Source organism: Lissotriton helveticus, chromosome 3_2 (genome assembly GCF_964261635.1).
Source record: "Lissotriton helveticus chromosome 3_2, aLisHel1.1, whole genome shotgun sequence".
Classification (NCBI taxonomy): Eukaryota; Metazoa; Chordata; class Amphibia; order Caudata; family Salamandridae; genus Lissotriton; species Lissotriton helveticus.
This window is the reverse complement of record NC_136062.1, coordinates 168,080,347-168,098,441: the sequence shown is the minus strand read 5'-3', so window position 1 is coordinate 168,098,441 and position 18,095 is coordinate 168,080,347. Positions and strand designations below refer to the sequence as shown.

At 43.3% G+C, this 18,095-nt stretch overlaps 1 protein-coding gene across 2 annotated transcripts in view; it reads left to right on the top strand.

The window, feature by feature from the left end:
• The window catches only part of LOC144826531 (dual oxidase 1-like), a 1,074,750-nt gene that overhangs the window by 511,352 nt on the left and 545,303 nt on the right, over nucleotides 1–18,095 (top strand). For both annotated transcript variants that reach the window (XM_078684961.1, XM_078684960.1), the window contains one exon: nucleotides 14,178–14,350. In XM_078684961.1, the coding sequence (XP_078541087.1) occupies nucleotides 14,178–14,350 (173 nt within the window). The remainder of the gene's footprint in view (nucleotides 1–14,177; nucleotides 14,351–18,095) is intronic.

Below are 18,095 nucleotides of genomic sequence, written 5' to 3'. Positions count from 1 at the left end.
AAATTGGTTGGTAGTTTCCAGGTTCACTCGGGTCCAGAGAAGGCTTTTTTAATAATGGGACCACTTTGGCATGCTTCCACGCCCGGGGGACGGATGCTGAGCTCAAAGATAGGTTAACCAGCTCAAGACATACCGGGGAGATTGAGGGACAGAGTTGACGAAGAAGGGCAGGTGGCAGTGGATCTGCCGGGGAGCCAGATCTGATTTTTGAAAACAAGGTCTCGAAGCCTAACAAGGTCAGGAGAGGAAATGAGGACAAACTGACTGCCCCTGAGATGCCAGGGACACCCAGCAGCCCAGCATTGGAAAGGGGAGGCATCATCATTAGCCCCCTGTAGATCAGCTCTACTTTATTCAGGAAGAACTGGGCTAGCTCATCGCATTTTTAGTTAGAGTTGATGGAAGAGGTCCTCTTGATCCCTGCACTCTTCATACCGTTAAGCAGCGAAAAGATGGTTTTAGCAGGGTTAGAGCTGGATAAGATTTTACTGGCCACATAGTCAGCCCGGGCTCTGCGAATACTTTTGTGGTACTGTTTAATAGCTGCCCGATACACTGTCTTAGCTGACGGTTCATAAGAGCTTCTCCATGCGTGTTCTAGCTGCTTACAATTCTTTTTTTCCAACGTAAGAGATTCAGAGAACCAGGGATTCGTAGACCCACGGCTCTTACCCCCTCTTTTGGCGGGGATACAGCTATCCAGACCCGCTGTCAGCCTGTCTTGGAGGCACAAATTGGCCTCCTCCGCATCACTTGGAAGTTGCGGCCGGTGCTCAGTTAGCTAGCCAGAAAGATGGGTCTGGGTCCAGTTTGTGCCAAGGGCGTTTGAGCGCTCGATTTACGTGCGGCTCTTTTGGTTTGCCCTGAGATTGCAAAGAAAAAGAAACCAGGAAGTGGTCGGTCCAGACCAGAGGGGCCGGTGGGGGAACAGTCAAAGAGCTAAGGTTAGAAAAGATAGGATCTAACAGATGACCGGCCACATGGGTGATGTCAGTGACGTGCTGCACCAGCTGGAAGGATTCTAAGTACGCCAGGAAACACGTAGCCTTGGCATTTCCCCCTCTCTCTAAGTGAAGATTAAGATCACCCAGAATGGTAAAGTTAGCTGACTTGCTAGCCAGTGACCCATTTGTACATAATAGGTTTTCCCTGAACAAACTAGACGGGCCTGGGGGTCTATAGATGAGCAGGCCGGATATAGTGAGATTGTGGGTCAAATGGATTTTAAATAAAGTACTTTCGCAGCCCGCTATGGTTTCCTTGCAAAAGCTGAGAGAGTAGGCCTCTTTGGTAATTACCGCAATACCTCCCCCTCTGCCCCCTCTCTATTAATTGCTGCGAGTACATACCCCGGTGGCAGCGATAACCACGACTCAGCCACTGAGTCATGAGTAAGTCACGTTTCCGTGAGGAAGAGGGCATCAGGGCACTCGTCGACCAGGAGATCGAAAACCCCCGCATGATGTTTTGCCAACGAGCGACAATTCAGGCTCAAAAACCTATAGGTCGTATGGCTGGCAAAGCGTCCAGCCCTTTCAGAAGAGAGCAGATGAAAAGGGCAAAGTTGACACTGAAAGGAGGGCTCATTGAAAGCTCAAGTCGAGGAGGGACAGTGAGAGCTCAAGGAAACGAGTTTGTCCCGTGAAAACCTGATATGTTTTGTAGTGGCAGGTCCAGGGATCCTGGCGGCGACCCGGGGTGGATGGACGCAGACAGGCTTGCCTTTGGCACGCCTTTGGCGCGCTGGTGGCGCGCCCACTGCGCGGGCGTGGCAGTGTCTGCATTTGTAGTCCCTGGGCTAGAAGAACTGCCCCGCTGACCTCGCACTCCCCCCAAGATGACGGACCTCTCAGCCAATCCGGGTGAGCCTGCAGGAACAGCCCGACCCGCTGCCCGCGTTACAGTGATGCCTACCGCTGATCCCTGCAATTCCCCGAGCACAGGTAAGTGTATATACAGCAAGTGGTAAAAAGCAACAGATACGTTTAAAAACCGCTGGCAGCTATATTAAAACGAAATAGACAGCGCCTATACTCCCGGATCACGCCTCAGGAGGTTGATTGCTACTGGAACATGTAAGGCATGCTGCTCTAGACTGGAAATGGATCAGCATTTGTTGACTATTGATCCAGCATTTTCTAAGCCCACATTTTCATTTATATTCTCTTTAGATGCCTTGAACTCAGTGCTTCGTTTCTTAATCTTGGTCCACTGATAGACCTTTTTTAATCACACTGAGGGTGGGAGATATTGAAGTATCACTCTTCATTCGCTCAATTAACAGTGTACCTGATTTGGCTACACAATGAGGACCAGGAATCAGTAGCCAAGTTCAAAGGTGTTTATTACAAGTTACTCTCAAGACCATAATGTATAAGTACAATATTACAACAGGGAGACCTAAAGAAATGAAGACGAACCAATATTAGACATACAAGAAATTTGTGAGTGCAATACAGGTTAGCAACATCAATATTTGATGTTCTGAAAATAGTCTCAAATTATCTTTTATATGCATTAGTAATCTAAATAACCCAAGCAGAATGAAAAAATGGTTCAAGTAGTTCAGAGAGACACAGAGGTCAAAGAATTCCTTTCAGAACCAGGGACAACAGAGTGGTCAAATAAAACAAGGTTGAGCATATCCGAAGCTCGATCAAGAGTCTTCAATAGTCAGAAATAGGAGTTTAGCCTGAGCTACACGTGGGGCAAAGTCCAAAGGATTATTGAGGATCAGACCTCATAAAGTCTGCTCAAAGGGATAGTGGGTATCATGGAAGGGGTTCAGTTAAGGGTCCTAGGTGAATACTGCATAGGATCTCAGAAACAGGTTCAGCTAGGAAGTACGCAAAGAATCAGCAAAGGAAGGTTTAGCAAAGTTCCATAAAACGTCTGAAAGGTCTGGAATCAAAATGTGTTCCATAAAGATCTGCAAGAAAGTCTCTCTTCAAACAGACTGTCAATAGATAATGGTCCATGAAATCCACAGGTAATGCCCACTTAGGCGCATCATCATAAGAAACTCATTGTCCTTAAAGTCTCTACATTGCAAACTGCAACAGTAAAGAAAAATCCCACACTGGACAAGGGAACAGTACATTATACTCACTCATGGAAGAGTTGAATAGTCTTTTTTCGAGGATACAGTGCTCACGTGCTTCTCGTTTAAATTATTTTCTCAGGCAATATATCTATTGCTGTTACAAGAAAAGTATCTATCCTAAAACTGCACCTGCAAGAAAACAAGTAATCAGAAACAGCAGTACATTGGCTCTATGGTAATACAGCTAGTAGAAGCACAGGCCTTGAGAGTAAATACAAACTTTTGTCTTTAAAGCAATGGTACACTTTTAATAAACGTATGAATTTTCAAACATATTCGAATATAATATCCTTTAGGGATTTTAGTTCATGTTTAATTAGCATATAAGGAATGATCAAATTACACAATAATAAGTGTGACTTAAAACTACACTTGAAAGTACATATGTGTACCATTAATGCATACATTGCAAAATTGTTCTTGTTTGACTAATGGAAGGATAATAGACACATACACTTAGGAGCTAATAACAAAGGGCCATATGTATCAAGCTAATTAGCATTCGCAAAGGCCGAAATTCTGCGAATTTCGGCCTTTGCGCATGCTAATTAGATAAATGGTATGTATCAAACATGTTTGATGCAAAATAAGGAATTGCAAAATTTGCTATTCATTATTTTGCGATTGCACTTAAGGAATCGCAAATTTTGCGATTCCTTAAATGCAATGTATCAAACAAAAAATATTAAAAAATTGCCATTAAGGATTCGCAAATTACCACCAACTTCTAGTTGGTAAGTTGCGAATTCTTTTCAAAAAGCTTTTTTACAAAAAAACAAAGGTGCCATATGACGCCCATACATGCCCCTAGGGCATGTATGTGCGCCATATGCCCCCAAATGTCTTTTTCAGGGGTCCAGCAGGGTGTTCTTGAGACACCCCTGCACCCTTGAAAAAATTCCTAATTTGCGATTAGCAAATTGCTAATCGCAAATTGCACTTTCATTCCTATGGGCCTCCTGGCCCATGGAAATGAATGGCTAATTTGCGATTAGCAATTTGCTAATGGCAAATTAGGAATGCTAAGGAATCGCTATTGAAAAGGGATTTTGTACATACATACCGTTTTGCGAATTTCAAATAGCGATTCCTTAACATTCGCTATTTGGAATTCGCTAAACGGAAGTATGATACATATGGCCCAAAATCTATGCAAGTTATACAGAGAATGTAGCACACGATTAGGGATCATGAATCAGATTTCAGCAATAATGAGAAGAGGATGTTTTGGAATGACTACACATTACTAATATTCATTCTTGTAATATTACACACATTATGACTCATAAATTGCCTCATTTATAATTGCAATGAAGCTTATTATACATTTAATGTCATTGCATGTCAATCACTTTATCAATCACCATCAAATTATTATTTCTAGATCATTTATATGAATACATTTCTATGTGGTGTAGACAGTTCATAGTTTTAAGCATTAAAAAGTATTCCTTATTTGATATTAGTAGACATTCTATGTGAGAAACTTTAATATCTACAGCAAAAACTCTCTGCAGTGGTGCTGTCAGATGCAATGTGTGCATAGATAATGGTGTCACGTAAGAATCATGTGCAAAGTGCATGTTAATTTTATGTGTCAGCAAGCATTCTTTTAATATTTTCTGTGACGTGTAAAGGGTGGGCAACTTTGCGTCCACCACTGCGTAATATACAAGGACATGCGTGCAAACAGTGCAATGCCTTTTCCCAGATTCTTGGTCCCTGTAAATTTTCTTCCCCAAATTGTGGGTTCCAGTAACTTTCTTTTCCCAAAACCTGGGTCTCAGTAGTAGACCCCAAAGTTGGTGTTGGTGATTATATGCAAAAATTAAAATTTTGAATGCGCTTTTTGAGAGTACACGCTTAAGCTGGTGGCTGTTTCACATCTGCCATTTGAAGCAAAGATGGATGAAATATGTAAGAATGGCACAGAAGTGTGCGCATGATATTCCTCTCAAAATCTATATCTCAAAGGAACAACCAGACATTGGGTGGATTGGGTATGGTGTTACCCTCAAATCATGTGACAATATGTCCCAGAGACAAGGTTCAAAACAACATTTCAAAATGCAGTCAGTAAGTAAAGGACTGACTCAAAAAGTGAGTTGAAGAGCGGAATTTAAACAAACCGTGCAGCTTTATTACAAAAATGTAAAGGTAAAATACAGAAATTGTAAAATGAAGATGCACCAATAGCATCTTTAAATGCGCAGCATCCTTTCCAGCTTTCAGTAACAGGAACAATTCAGAATAGTAGGCAAAATCTGAAAAAGATTGAGTACCCGATGTATACGTTGGCAGGAGGGTAACTCTGTGCAATGGCAATGTAGTTTCCTCCCCAACAACATAGTAGTCTGCTGGATATAAATGCAGGCGAACCATAAGTATGGCCATGTTGGCAACTACTTCATTTCCACAGTGGCCAAAAGTCCCCAATGGCCCTGCAGAGAAAGGGCAATCGGAGGCTAACCTGTCATCCTGACCACCGAATTTAGGGGCCGATTATGATGGCGGACGGACTTGAGTCCGTCCGCCACCATAGAGTAGGAGGGAACGTCCGCAGGGGCAGCAGCGGTCCCTCCATACAGATCTATTTTTAACATTGCGGCGGGTGGAGCTTCAAGCTGCACCCGCCGCAATGTTAAAAATGCATGCACAGCATTTGCGCGCACAAAGCGGCAGGCACCGCTCGGTGCCTGCTGCTTTGTTCACGCAAATGCAAGGGGGTACCATAGGTATCCCCCATGTGCACCCCCCACCCCCTCTTCACCCAGGGGGCCCACAACGGGCCCCCGAAGGCAATCTCCGTATGCTTTTCCACGGCGGAAAAGCCGCCGTGGAAAAGAATACTTTCTACGCGATCATAATGTTGCTGGCGGTGTCTGATAGACACCGCCAGCCATGTTATTGCTTTTCCGCCGCGGTCGGAATGCGACCGCGGCGGAAAATCTGCGGACTGAAAAACGATCCCCCAGCCATCCTAATCTGGCGGGGGGTCTTTTTCAGTCCGCAGCGGATTTCCCGCATCCTCCGGGCCGGCGGTGACTCCCGCCGGCCCGGAGGATGCAGGAAATCCGCAATCCTAATGAGCCCCATAGGTAGGTGGAATGGCAAGTCAGTTTTCACTGCCCCTTACTGCCAGGAAAATTCTAGCAGTGAAAACTGCTAAATGCTCCTCGTGCCAATAGTTAGGACTCCCATTGCATGGGTAGAACAACATGTTGTATTTCCAAAAGTAATTCCAGTTTCAGTATCCTCTTTTTGAAAATAATAACAAAAAACTGTTTAGTACAGAGCTCCATCCCCCTGACGGAGCTCTGTACCAACCAAAAAATGCATTGATAGGAATTGCTGTCACAGCAGTTGCCGGCAATGCTTTATAAATGAGGGCTAGCTTCGTTGTCATTCATAAATCTGGAGGGTGGTCCCTGCACCAGGACGACGGAGTAATTTACTGCACTGCCCTAGCGGGATAACATGCCATGCGCCCAAATATAAACCAGACCATAAGTTGCAAATGTGCAGAAAAATTAGAAAGAAAATGGGCAGCATCCCTGGTAGAAGGCAGAGTGTCTTCGGCTGACCCCCGAATTCAAGGGTGTATATCCATTTTCTCTATAACAAAGCATTAAAACTACAAAGGCAGCATGGTGTGAGAAAAAAGTGGATTTTTCAACAGCCATATTGCTGTGTTATGAATCCTTATATAACCCTATCACCTTAACAGTAACCCACTACATGAATATTCATACAAACCTTCTGACCTAATGTCATCTGGAGGAGTTACAACAAACTACTTGAATAAACAGTTATCCATTGAGAATGAATGCAGTACTGCATGCAAGAGGTAGGTCCTTGGAGATTTTGTTAATGTTTCCTCGAACAGACCTTGTTCAAGAGCAGTGTCATTCAGAAATAAAAAATCAACGCCTTGCTGTACGTATTGTCAGGCAGAAGCATAAATTGAGAATAAACATGATACAGACTCCATTTTGGACTATATGGCATTAAGGGCTAACTGAGACCTCGTTAACCGAAGCCAGAAAAACACACTTTAATATGTTGTTTCAAATTTCTTTCAATCGTATTAGTTCCATGTCAGTAAGTACATATGAATTCAAGTGTAGTTTAATTGCTCTGCGCACTATTGATAATGCCCATTTCAATTTAAGCGTACAAAAGCATGAGCAGACAGGCTTATCTCATTTTGCGATGCAGGGTGCGCTACGAAATTCGTTTTAATTATTACATTGTTTACTTACCTGCAATTATCCATATTCCGTTGTTTGCCACCCTCCACCCTGCCCCTCCCCCGCACCGCCTCCCTGCCCCACCGAACTCCCTCCACGGGCCGCGGCTGGCAGTGTGTAAAGCATTTGTGCACACATACAGTAATACAGTGAAAACACTAGGGGCCATATGTAGGTAATCCATTTTTACCGATTCTAAAATACAGATTTTTACCGATTCGGTATTTTAGAACCGGTAAATGGGATGTAGATAGTGATTCGGTAAATTTTACCAAATCAGTAAAATTTGGTAATTACCGATTCGGTATTTACCGGTTCGGTAATTCCCATTCATTCCTATGGGCCTGAATACCGAATTGGTAATAGGGGGGAGACTTACAAAGGTGGCAGGGTGTCACTTTGACACCCTGTTGCACCCCTGAATAGTGCATGGGTGCATTGTGGCACACATACATGCCCTAAGGGCATGTATGTCTGCCACATCACACTGTTGTAAAAGCAAAATAATTGCTTTTGCAAAGGTTTTCGATACTTACCACCAACTACAAATAACAAATCCTTAACTCAGGAATGCACTCACTTGAGTACTCTCTACATTACGGATTCGGTAATTTACCGAATCGGTATGTTAAGAATTCAGTAATTTACGATTCCGTAAGTTACCGATTCGGTAAAATACCAAATCCTTCAATCATGCCACCTACATTCCAAATGCCAAATACCGGTCGGTAACGGCCGAAATTCGGTAATTTCGGCCGTTACCGATCGGTATTGGGCGACCTACATCTGGCCCTACAACTGGACACCACACCAGTTTAGAAAAATAAGTAATATTTATCTAAACCAAACAAAACTAAAATGACAGAAATCCACGCTACAGTAATAAAAATATGACTTTTAAAACAGTTCTGTCCATAGCAAACTATAGATGCAACACTTTCAACACAAAGTACCATGGATGTGTCACGCTTCTCGTCGTTGCATTACTTTTCCAGCCTCTAACAGCAGGAACAACCCCAAGAGGCCCAGAACAGCAGCAGGCCCCTCTTGGCTGGTCAGAACTCCCAGCAAGGAAGTTCAGGGGAGCTGCGGGTGAAGTCTTTGTATCTCTGAGACTTCAAAACAGGAGGCAAGCTCTACTACAAACCCTTGGAGCTCTTACTCAAGCAGAGGACACAGCACACAGTGAAGTCCTAGTCCTTTCCTTGGCAGAAGCACCCACTGCAGGCCAACCTCAGACAGCACCCAGCAAGGGGCAGTACTTCTTCTTCAGTTGCTCCAGCTCTTCTCCTTGGCAAAGGTTCCTCCTGAATTCCAGAAGTAATCTAAAGTTCTAGGATCTGGGCCCTATATTTATACAGCATTTCTCTTTGTTCTCTTGCGGCAGAGAGTCTCTGTGCTTAGTCAAAACCAGTTTGGTTCTCCCTGGTCCAGCTTCCTGGCAGGAGGTGGAGAAAACATTGTGCAAGGCAGACTAGGCCCATTCAGGTACTAGGAAATCTCCTCCTACGCTAAATGCAGCCCAGGTATGTTCAGACCAGCCCTGACTCATTCAGGAAAGGCAGGGCACACATCACCCCCCACAGTGGCTGTCTGAGAGAATGCACATCCCCAGCCCCTGGCACTCCAAAGCCAGACAGTCAATACAAAAACCTAGCAGAGGCAAACTGATGGCTAATAAAGAAAATACCCACTTTCTAAAAGTGGTATTTTCAAACCCAGAATGTAAAAATCATCCTTACTGAAAGATGCATCTTTATATCTGAGTTCAGACATACTAAACTCCATCTTTCTACCTTTTCCCAATGAGACGTTATATTTATAAGATGTTATAAAGTAAGCTCCCATTTTATCTATGGGACAGAAGGCCTTTCAATAGTGAAACATGAAAACACTGTATTTCACTATCAGGACATGTCACACACCTCAGTACAAGTCCTACCTTTCACATACACAGCACCCTGTCCATGGGGCTACCTTGGGCAAACCTTGGGGTGACTCACATGTAAAAAAAGGGAAGGTTAGGGCCTGGCAAGTGGGTGCATCTGCCAGGTTGACATGGCAGTAGAGACTGTGCGCAAACACTGCAGTGACAGGTCTGAGACCTTTTTGGAAGGCTGCTTGTTTGGGTGGCACAATCAGTGCTGCAGGCCCACTAGCATCATTTGACTTACAGGCCCTGGGCACACACAGTGTATTGTACTAGGCACTTAGTAGTAAGTCAGTTCAGTTCATAAATCTTTATTCGAATTCCAAGAATTCATAAAAGCACAATCAACAAATTTACAATAATATTATAAAATCCTTATACAAATATTACACAGTTCATTTGATACACCATAATAAACATCAAACAATTTAGCATGGTTTCCATACAGAATTTTAAAAGAACAGGGATTGTTCATCATCTTACGGGCTCGGGTGGCGATTTTCAAAAAAGTGCAAGTGCGAAAGACTATTTCTTCATTTTCTAAAGAAAACAACATCTGATAAGATTTTTCCAAGGAAACAGGTCTATGTTTTTTAAAAAATGGGGTTAAAAGCCATTTCACATATTTTAAATATTATTTACAAAAAAAGAAAAAGTGCAAATCAGTTTGTGCACTCACTCCATCACAGGGACATGATGTATTCACGAGGTTTGGCCGATAGCCAAGAGGGAAACATAACAAAATTTTTACAGTTCCTGCTCTCAACCGAAATAGGAGGCTTATTTCCCAGTTAGTGATTGGCAAAGTAAGATATATTGGTAGGGGATACCTATACAGATCTTTGCACGTGTAACTAAGAACGGAGGATTTCTTAGATTCCATACTGATCCTTTCTGAATTCTAAAGTGTATAAAGTGCGTTTTTCAGCTCATTCTTGTGAAGTGAGTCGGCTCTGCTTGGGTCTAAAAAGAGACTGCCTTTAACAATACTACATAGACTCTGATAGACCCCCGAGAGCCAGGGAATGTCCATTCCTCTTTCACATTTAAGGCAATCACTTATAATTTCTTGCGTTAAGGATGCAGATTTGTTCCTCCAAACTGAGAGCCGAAATAGAGCAGGGCGAGCACTAATAAAATCGCAGATACAATTTAGGTTAAGTTCCCTATGGCAGATGTACTGGGAGGTGGAGATTGGAACACCCAGAAGCTTTCTACAAAACTGATTTTCTTCCTGCTGGATGCAGTGACTCTTCACCAACCCCCATATCTCAGACCCATACATGGCTACTGGAACGCATTGCAGTTTAAACATTTTTAAAATAGCTGGAATAGCACCTGTTTTCTTCGGGCGGGGGAGACTTAAAATAGAGTTGATGGCCTTTGAGAACTTGTAAGCCAAATAAGTCAATCGTGGAAACATCAATCCATAAATACAATTTACAGGAAGAGCATATGCACTTAAGCCCTCATCAGGGGTGATAAAGTACCCAGAGTTATAAAACCAACCAAAACAGGAGGCCAAAAAGCAAAAGGTCTGGGGATAAACCAGCTGAAAAAGCCAGGTCTAACAGGTATACTCAGCCATCTAATACTTTTAAAAGACAACCTGCCTTGCATGACTAATGTGGCGCTATACCTTGTTATAAATTTAGCGATACAAAAGGGGATGATGGACGGAGCGTTTGAACAAATCAAACACTCACCCCCAGTCAACTGATCTGGGTTTAATCCATCACCATTCTTTAGTTCACTCAGCCACCCCAGTTCAGACATGGCTATATGCAAATCAGTCTGACCCTGTGCCTTATGGGAACAGTCCAGCCCGAACTGCCAAGCCATGTCTTCCCTGGACCGGAAACAAGCATCCTGGGACCGGTTTCGGATTCATAATCCTCATCAGCCAGGCTATCTTGAATCCAGTGGCTAAGTGAACAAGGGACTCACGTCTGAGCATACCCTGCCACACTTAGGGCGAACAAAGCGATACAAAAGGGGATGATGCTCACTTTGCCACTGTATTCAAGCAAGCCGGGCTGAAGAAGGCTGAAATGGCAGAAACCGGTCCTCGGTAGCTTGTTTCCGGTCCAGGGAAGGCATGGCTTGGCAGTTCGGGCTGGACTGTTCCCATAAGGCACAGGGTCAGACTGATTTGCATACGGCCATGTCTGAACTGGGGTGGCAGAGTGGGCTAAAGAAGGGTGATGTTGCTCACTTTGCCACTGGATTCAAGCAAGCCGGGCTGAAGAAGGCTGAAATGCCAGAAACCGGTCCTCGGTAGCTTGTTTCCGGTCCCGGGAAGGCATGGCTTGGCAGTTCGGGCTGGACTGTTCCCATAAGGCACAGGGTCAGACTGATTTGCATAGGGCCATGTCTGAACTGGGGTGGCAGAGTGGGCTAAAGAACGGTGATGGATTAAACCCAGATCAGTTGACTGGGGGTGAGTGCTTGTATTGTCAACACTCCGTCCATCATTTCCTTTGGTTTTTATTTGTTATAAATTTAGAGCATACCATTTTGAGTATACAGTCAGACCCCCCAGGATATTGCGGCATAGATTTGCAAATTCAGCGGCACAAAAATGGAAATTTAGCGGCACAAAAATGGAAATTTAGTGGCATTATTGCGGCACTTTATTTTACTCGTGAGCATTCATTTTCAGCCTTAAATCAATGTAAACTGATTTAACAGGGAATTCCACTGTGAAACTGGCATGTTTAAAGTGTCTGCGGTTCTACAGAAGCACAGCTCCAATCTTCACCTCGTGAGAGGGGGCCTATTTCTCCCTGGGGTGTTCTAGCACCCATGTATGCACCCCTGCTGGGGTACTGCTGCCTCCTGGACATGTCCATTTTAAAAAACAGTCATTTCTATCACCCTTTTTAACATTGCAAATATATTGATAATACAAATATGACCCATACAGGAAGTCTTGCTTTGCTGCTAGAGCGCTTTACTAGAAAGTAATGCATTGAATTAAGTGTGACAATTTAAGTGACACTTTGTGAGTGGACAAAGGCAAAGAAATCCATAAAAAAACTATCCTCCTATCTGAAACCCAATGGTCTAAAATGGCCTTAAAATATCCCCAGCAGTTCTGAAGCACTGCTGCAGGGTACATAATTGCCAAGGCTTCAGGTTGCTATGAGTGACATTTTCATAAATTAAGTGTAAATATGAGTGACATTCAACGATTATGAGTGACAGTTTCTCTTGAACGAAATCAAGCAATGAAGTCTAGGGAAACAAATAAATATCAGAAATACCCCCATTTGAGAAATTAGAAACTCTAAGAATATCTTGAAACTGCAGCAAAGTACCAGAAATGGAAGGACATTAGCCTTGTGCCTTTGTAACCTGATTGAAAGACCTGTTAAGTACTCGGGTGCGGCTGCATTAGACGTCGCCAGCCCGCGAAACTGTGTCATCCTGGGCTGACACAAACAACGGGTGGGGAGGCTGAAGCCCGGTGAGCCCAATGGGTGTTGCGCGCCTGTCTTAAATCCACCTCCTGCCTGGTACTCCACTGCTAGACACTGCCTGCTCTATTATCTCACTCTGGCAGGTCCCTGCTTTCTCCTTTTGTGACGGGGTGCCATCTTTCTAATTGTCTCTCTTCCCGATCTGTGATGTTTTCCCCTTGATTTGGTGTCCCCCCTACCCGCCCCCCCCCGCTCAAATTAAGCAATGTGCTGCTCTGGGAATGATTGGCTTGCCATCCTAGCATTTTCTCGGTGGGTTGCGTCCTGAGTGAGGAAGAGAGTGGACTGCAACAATCCAACCAGGCCCCACGTCATCCATCTAGTCACGGCCATCTGCAGTGACGAGTCCATTTGAACCTTTTCACCAGGACTTATATTTGGTTTTCACTTTGGTCGTGGACAAGAGCAGCAGTAATGCGGTAATGTTCCTGCTTTATTTTTGACTGCCCCGTACTCGAAAGATCACAGATTCAGGTTCTCTGAAGCCTTTCAAGCTGAAATGTAGGACAGGGCAGAGGCCATTGTTTCCACACATCAGAGGTGCAAGAAATGTTCTTGCATCTTTCTTCCGTGTCGCAATTCCTTACTGCGGCAGTGCCTCGGGCCGCTCCACTGTTTATTAGTTCTAATACTCAGTTACACAGGTAAAGTGAGCGGTATTCGAGCACTTGGGGGCAAAGAGTCGCATTCCTTGTACCCACCCTCCCAGAGCACCGGCCTTGAGCTTTTAAGGGGAAAGGTGAACGCAGCAGGTAAACAGACGCTGCACACGAGCCTCAAACACAGGGTTTGGTGACGGGGAGATAAACTTTAGCGCTTGGGAAATGATGTAAGCCGTGACCTTTGCCCTTACAGTACTCGCCTGCCAGAAGGTAGGAAGGGGTGCGGCCTCGCCAGCAGGCTCAGAGTTTGTTATTGGCCTCAGGCGTCATGATGAGAGAAAGTCCTGTTCCCGGAGCGAGGCGCCAGTAGCTGCATTTACACATCAAAGCCACACAGGCTAAAGGATTGGATCTTGTCAAGTGGGACACAGCAGGTATTCGCCGGCTGGACGGCGGCAGTAGTGACATGTGCGCAAACAGCCTATAAAAGGGTAATGTTTGATTTGGTTACAATTATCGCGGCAATAATTGTAAATATCGCAGCCATCGCGCTAGTCAGCTGGTTTCGCGATTGTTTTGCAAATCGCGAAATCGCGAAAGGCTGGAGGGTCTGTACAATGTCACAAATGCATCCTTACATTCCTGCTATGAAATGAATACATTCAAGATTACCCTGAAGGGAATGTGCAGGAATCTACACAAATTGGATGCTCACAAACTTCTAAATTTCTAAATGTTCTTAGCATTTTGTATGACCTCCCCCTTAATTTGTGTTTTTTTTAAAAACATTTGTATGATTGTACTTCACAGACTACTGGTATGGACCTTTCCAGTACTCCCGAACAGACTACATGGCTAGTCGCATCCAGCGAGGAAGAGACCTTGGGCTTTGCTGCTATAACAAGGCCAGGGAGTTCTTTGGACTGGCAGTATCCAGGGACTGGAAGGAAATAAATCCCAAGCTGTACCAGGAGAATGCACAGGTCAGAAATAGCCTTTGCCCAAATCCAAGGACATTGGAATAGGCCACATCCTGCACCCATAGATGTCTTCAGTGATGGTTTTTTAGAAGTCATCAGTCATGTCATGTATGATCACATTATCAACCTAGGTGTGCCCTGTACAATGTATTGCCCTGTGCAATTTACTATGACTGTGAAATCTGAGTGCTTTTTTGGTTCTACATTATATCCATAGAATCAGAACTATTGTTTTTAATTGATTGTCTGAGGTTTGTATGACCAAATCTTAATTCTTCAGTCTTAAATCTTAACTTTAGGTAAGTAATCATAACTTAACTACTTAACTGTAACAAAGATTTCTCATTGAAAATAAATAAATATATATATATATATATATATATATATATATATATATGTATGTATATCTATCTATCTATCTATCTATCTATCTATCTATCTATCTATCTATCTATCTATATATATTTATTTATTTATTTATTTATTTATTTATTAGAAAGTTTTGTATAGCGCGAACAAGACCCGTGGGTATCAGAGCGCTTAACATATAGGCGTATGCAACAGACATGTATATCAAACAGTTATATGGGCATCAGAACGAATAACATATGAAGGCGTAGGGAAAGACATATATATCAACAGTTATACAGACAACAAATATGAGGTAGATGATAAGAGGTAGATGATAAATATAGTCAATGGTGGATATACTTCTATCACAATAGTTGGGTCATTGACATTTCGTGACCAATCTATTCTAGGTAGACATATATATCAAACAGTTATACGGAAAACAAGTAAGAGGTAGATGATAAGAGGTAGATGATAAATAAAGAGAGAGGTGGAACTATTTCTATCAGAGATAGAATGTGTAAACAAGTATGATATTTAGGTCAATTGTCAGATCGTGACTGATCTATTCTAGGTAGTGTATTTCTTCATCAGAAAGCTCTTTACTTCTCGCTTAAATGATGCCACATTTTGGATCTTCCTGATGATAGGAGGAATTGAATTCCATATTCTGGGTGCAGCTCCTGAGAACGCTCTATCATAAGTTTTTTTCTTGTGGAAAAAGGCTGGCCGTAGTAGAAATTCTCCAGTACTCCTCGCTGGTCGATTCCCTCCCGATAGCTGGATTTTCTTCGCTAGGTATCCTGGAGTGTTGTGGTGTAGCGCTTTATGGGTGATACAAGCTATCTTCATTTGGATTCTTGCTTCATAGGGTAGCCAACTTAAAGCTTTCAGGTGTGGCAATATATGGTCATATTTCCTAGATCCGGTGATAATTCTTGCCGCAGCGTTTAGGCATGCTTTCAATGGTGCTGTGGACAATTTTGGTAAGCCCGCTAAGGTGGTGCAGCCGTATTCAATCCTAGAAATAACTAAGGATTGGATAGCTAATTTGAGATCCGCCTCTGAGATGAATGGTTTCAGTTTCCTTAAGTAGTTCAGGTGGAATCGGGCATTCTTGGCCATTGAGTTGATGTGGGCTTTCATGTCTAAATTCTCGTCCAGAGTGATTCCTAGAGATTTCGCTGACTTGATTAATGTTGGGGTGCAGTTTAGCGCAGTCACCACTTTCGTCCACTCATTTATTTCCGTACGGCTCCTTGCTGGTGAGATTAGTAGGAACTCCGTTTTGTTGGCGTTAAGTTTCAGTTGGTTGGTGATTAACCATTGCAGAGCCATTTTTAAAGCCTTGTTCACTCGTTCCAAGTCTTTTAGGGAAGAGATCTTTAGATATATTTGCGTGTCATCTGCATACATGTGATACGATATCTGTGCTTTTTGGAGAATTTCTGTGAGCGGCTCAACGTAGAGGTTAAACAGATCTGGGGATAACGTTGATCCTTGAGGGACTCCGATTGAAATAGGGCATGGAGGTGAAAGTGATTGGTTGACCAGGAATCGTTGTGATCTGTTCTGTAGAAAAGAGATGAACCATTTCAGCACAATTCCTGTCAGACCCATCCTGTCCCGTAACCTGGACAATAATGCTTCGTGATTTACGGTGTCGAAGGCCGACGATAGATCGAGGAGAATCAGTAGGCATGCTCTGTTTTGGTCAAGTGCCTGTAGCGCATCGTCAACAATATGAAGGATCGCTGTTTCCGTACTGTGTCCGGCTCTGAATCCTGATTGGCATTCGTCAAGCAATGAGAACTTGGTGATGTGTTGGCTTAGTTGGTTCTGTACGCATTTTTCTATTAGTTTGGCCAGTAGTGGGATGTTGGTCACTGGGCGAAAGTTGTTTGGGTCTGATCTATCTGCTGTGGGTTTTTTGATTATGGGGGCAACTTGACCTGTTTTTAGGCAGTCTGGGAGGATCCCTTGTGATAGTGAGGCATTTATAATTTCGGTCCATATTGGAATCAAAACGTGATTAATTTCTTTTACACATTTTGCGGGAAGGGGATCTTGATAGTGATTGTTTGGTTTTATTTTGGACAGCGTTTTGGCGATACTGTGCTGGTCATATAGTTCGAACGTATCCCAACTTGCCTCATTTTTTGTTATGGTGCTCTCCGTTGTAACGGCGGTAGGTATTTGTTCAGTGGGAATGTTTGTCACGGCGTCTTTGAGCTCTACTTCTAGTGATTTCGCCTTCTCTGTGAAAAATGTAGAAAATTCTTCACAAGTTAGGGGTGTTTTTGAGTTCTCATGGGCAGATTTGGCTAATTTGTTTGATTGTTGCTTTAGGATTTCAAAGAGTTTTCGTGGTCTGTTTTTGGCACTATCCAGTTCAGACCGAATGAATTCCTGTTTTGATTTGATGATCATTTTATTATATTGGCCTCTAATTTTTCTGAGTGCTTTCAGCTCTGGGGATGAAGGGTGTTGTCTCCATTTCCTTTCGGCCATTCTCAATTTACGTCTTTCTTCATTTAGCGATTCATTAAACCATGGATTTTTTGTCTTCTCCGAGATATTTTTCAGTTTTAGTGGCATGGTGTTATTGACAATATTTTCGACCGTTGTTATATAATGTTCGGTCAGTTCGTTTACGTTCTGCAGGTTGTTATGAGGTTTTAGATCTCTTACACAGCTTTCCACTAGCAGCTCTAAGTTTGCATCTCTTGTGTCTCTAACCCATTTTTTGGTCTTGAGGGGTTGTCTGGTTGTGCCTTTTACCATTATAGGTATCGTGAAAGTTATGGCATGATGATCCGACCAGTCGCATGGTGTTATAGCGAGGATTGTTGTATCTTTGTTTCGCGCAATAACCCAGTCTAATGTCGCTCCTTTCGAATGTGTGGGTTGTGTGCATAGTTGAGTAAGGTTCAGTTCAGCAAGGAAATCTTTCAGCGATTTGACCAGTTTGTCGTTGTGGTCTTCCCAGTGTAAGTTGAAGTCGCCAAGAAATATATTATTGACGCCGTCATTAGAGTTGGTCATTATGATCTCCATTAGCTCCTCTGTAAACTTTTCGCTGTCTCCTGGTGGATGATAAAAAGAATGGAGGTTAAATCTTTGTTTGGTAGTTGTTCTGAGATTAAGACCTAGGTATTCGCTTGATTCTATGGGGTCAGCTTGGATTTGTTTGACCTCAATATCGGATCTGTGAATGCAGGCTATGCCTCCTCCTAACTTTATGGGTCTATCGAGTCTCAGAATGTTGAATTGGGGTGGTACTAGGAGATCCATGATAGGGGATGAGGATTCCGTAAGCCATGTTTCAGTAAGGACTGCTACATCAATGTCCTTGTTGATGATGAGGTCAGCTATATCCGACGCATGTTTTGTTGCC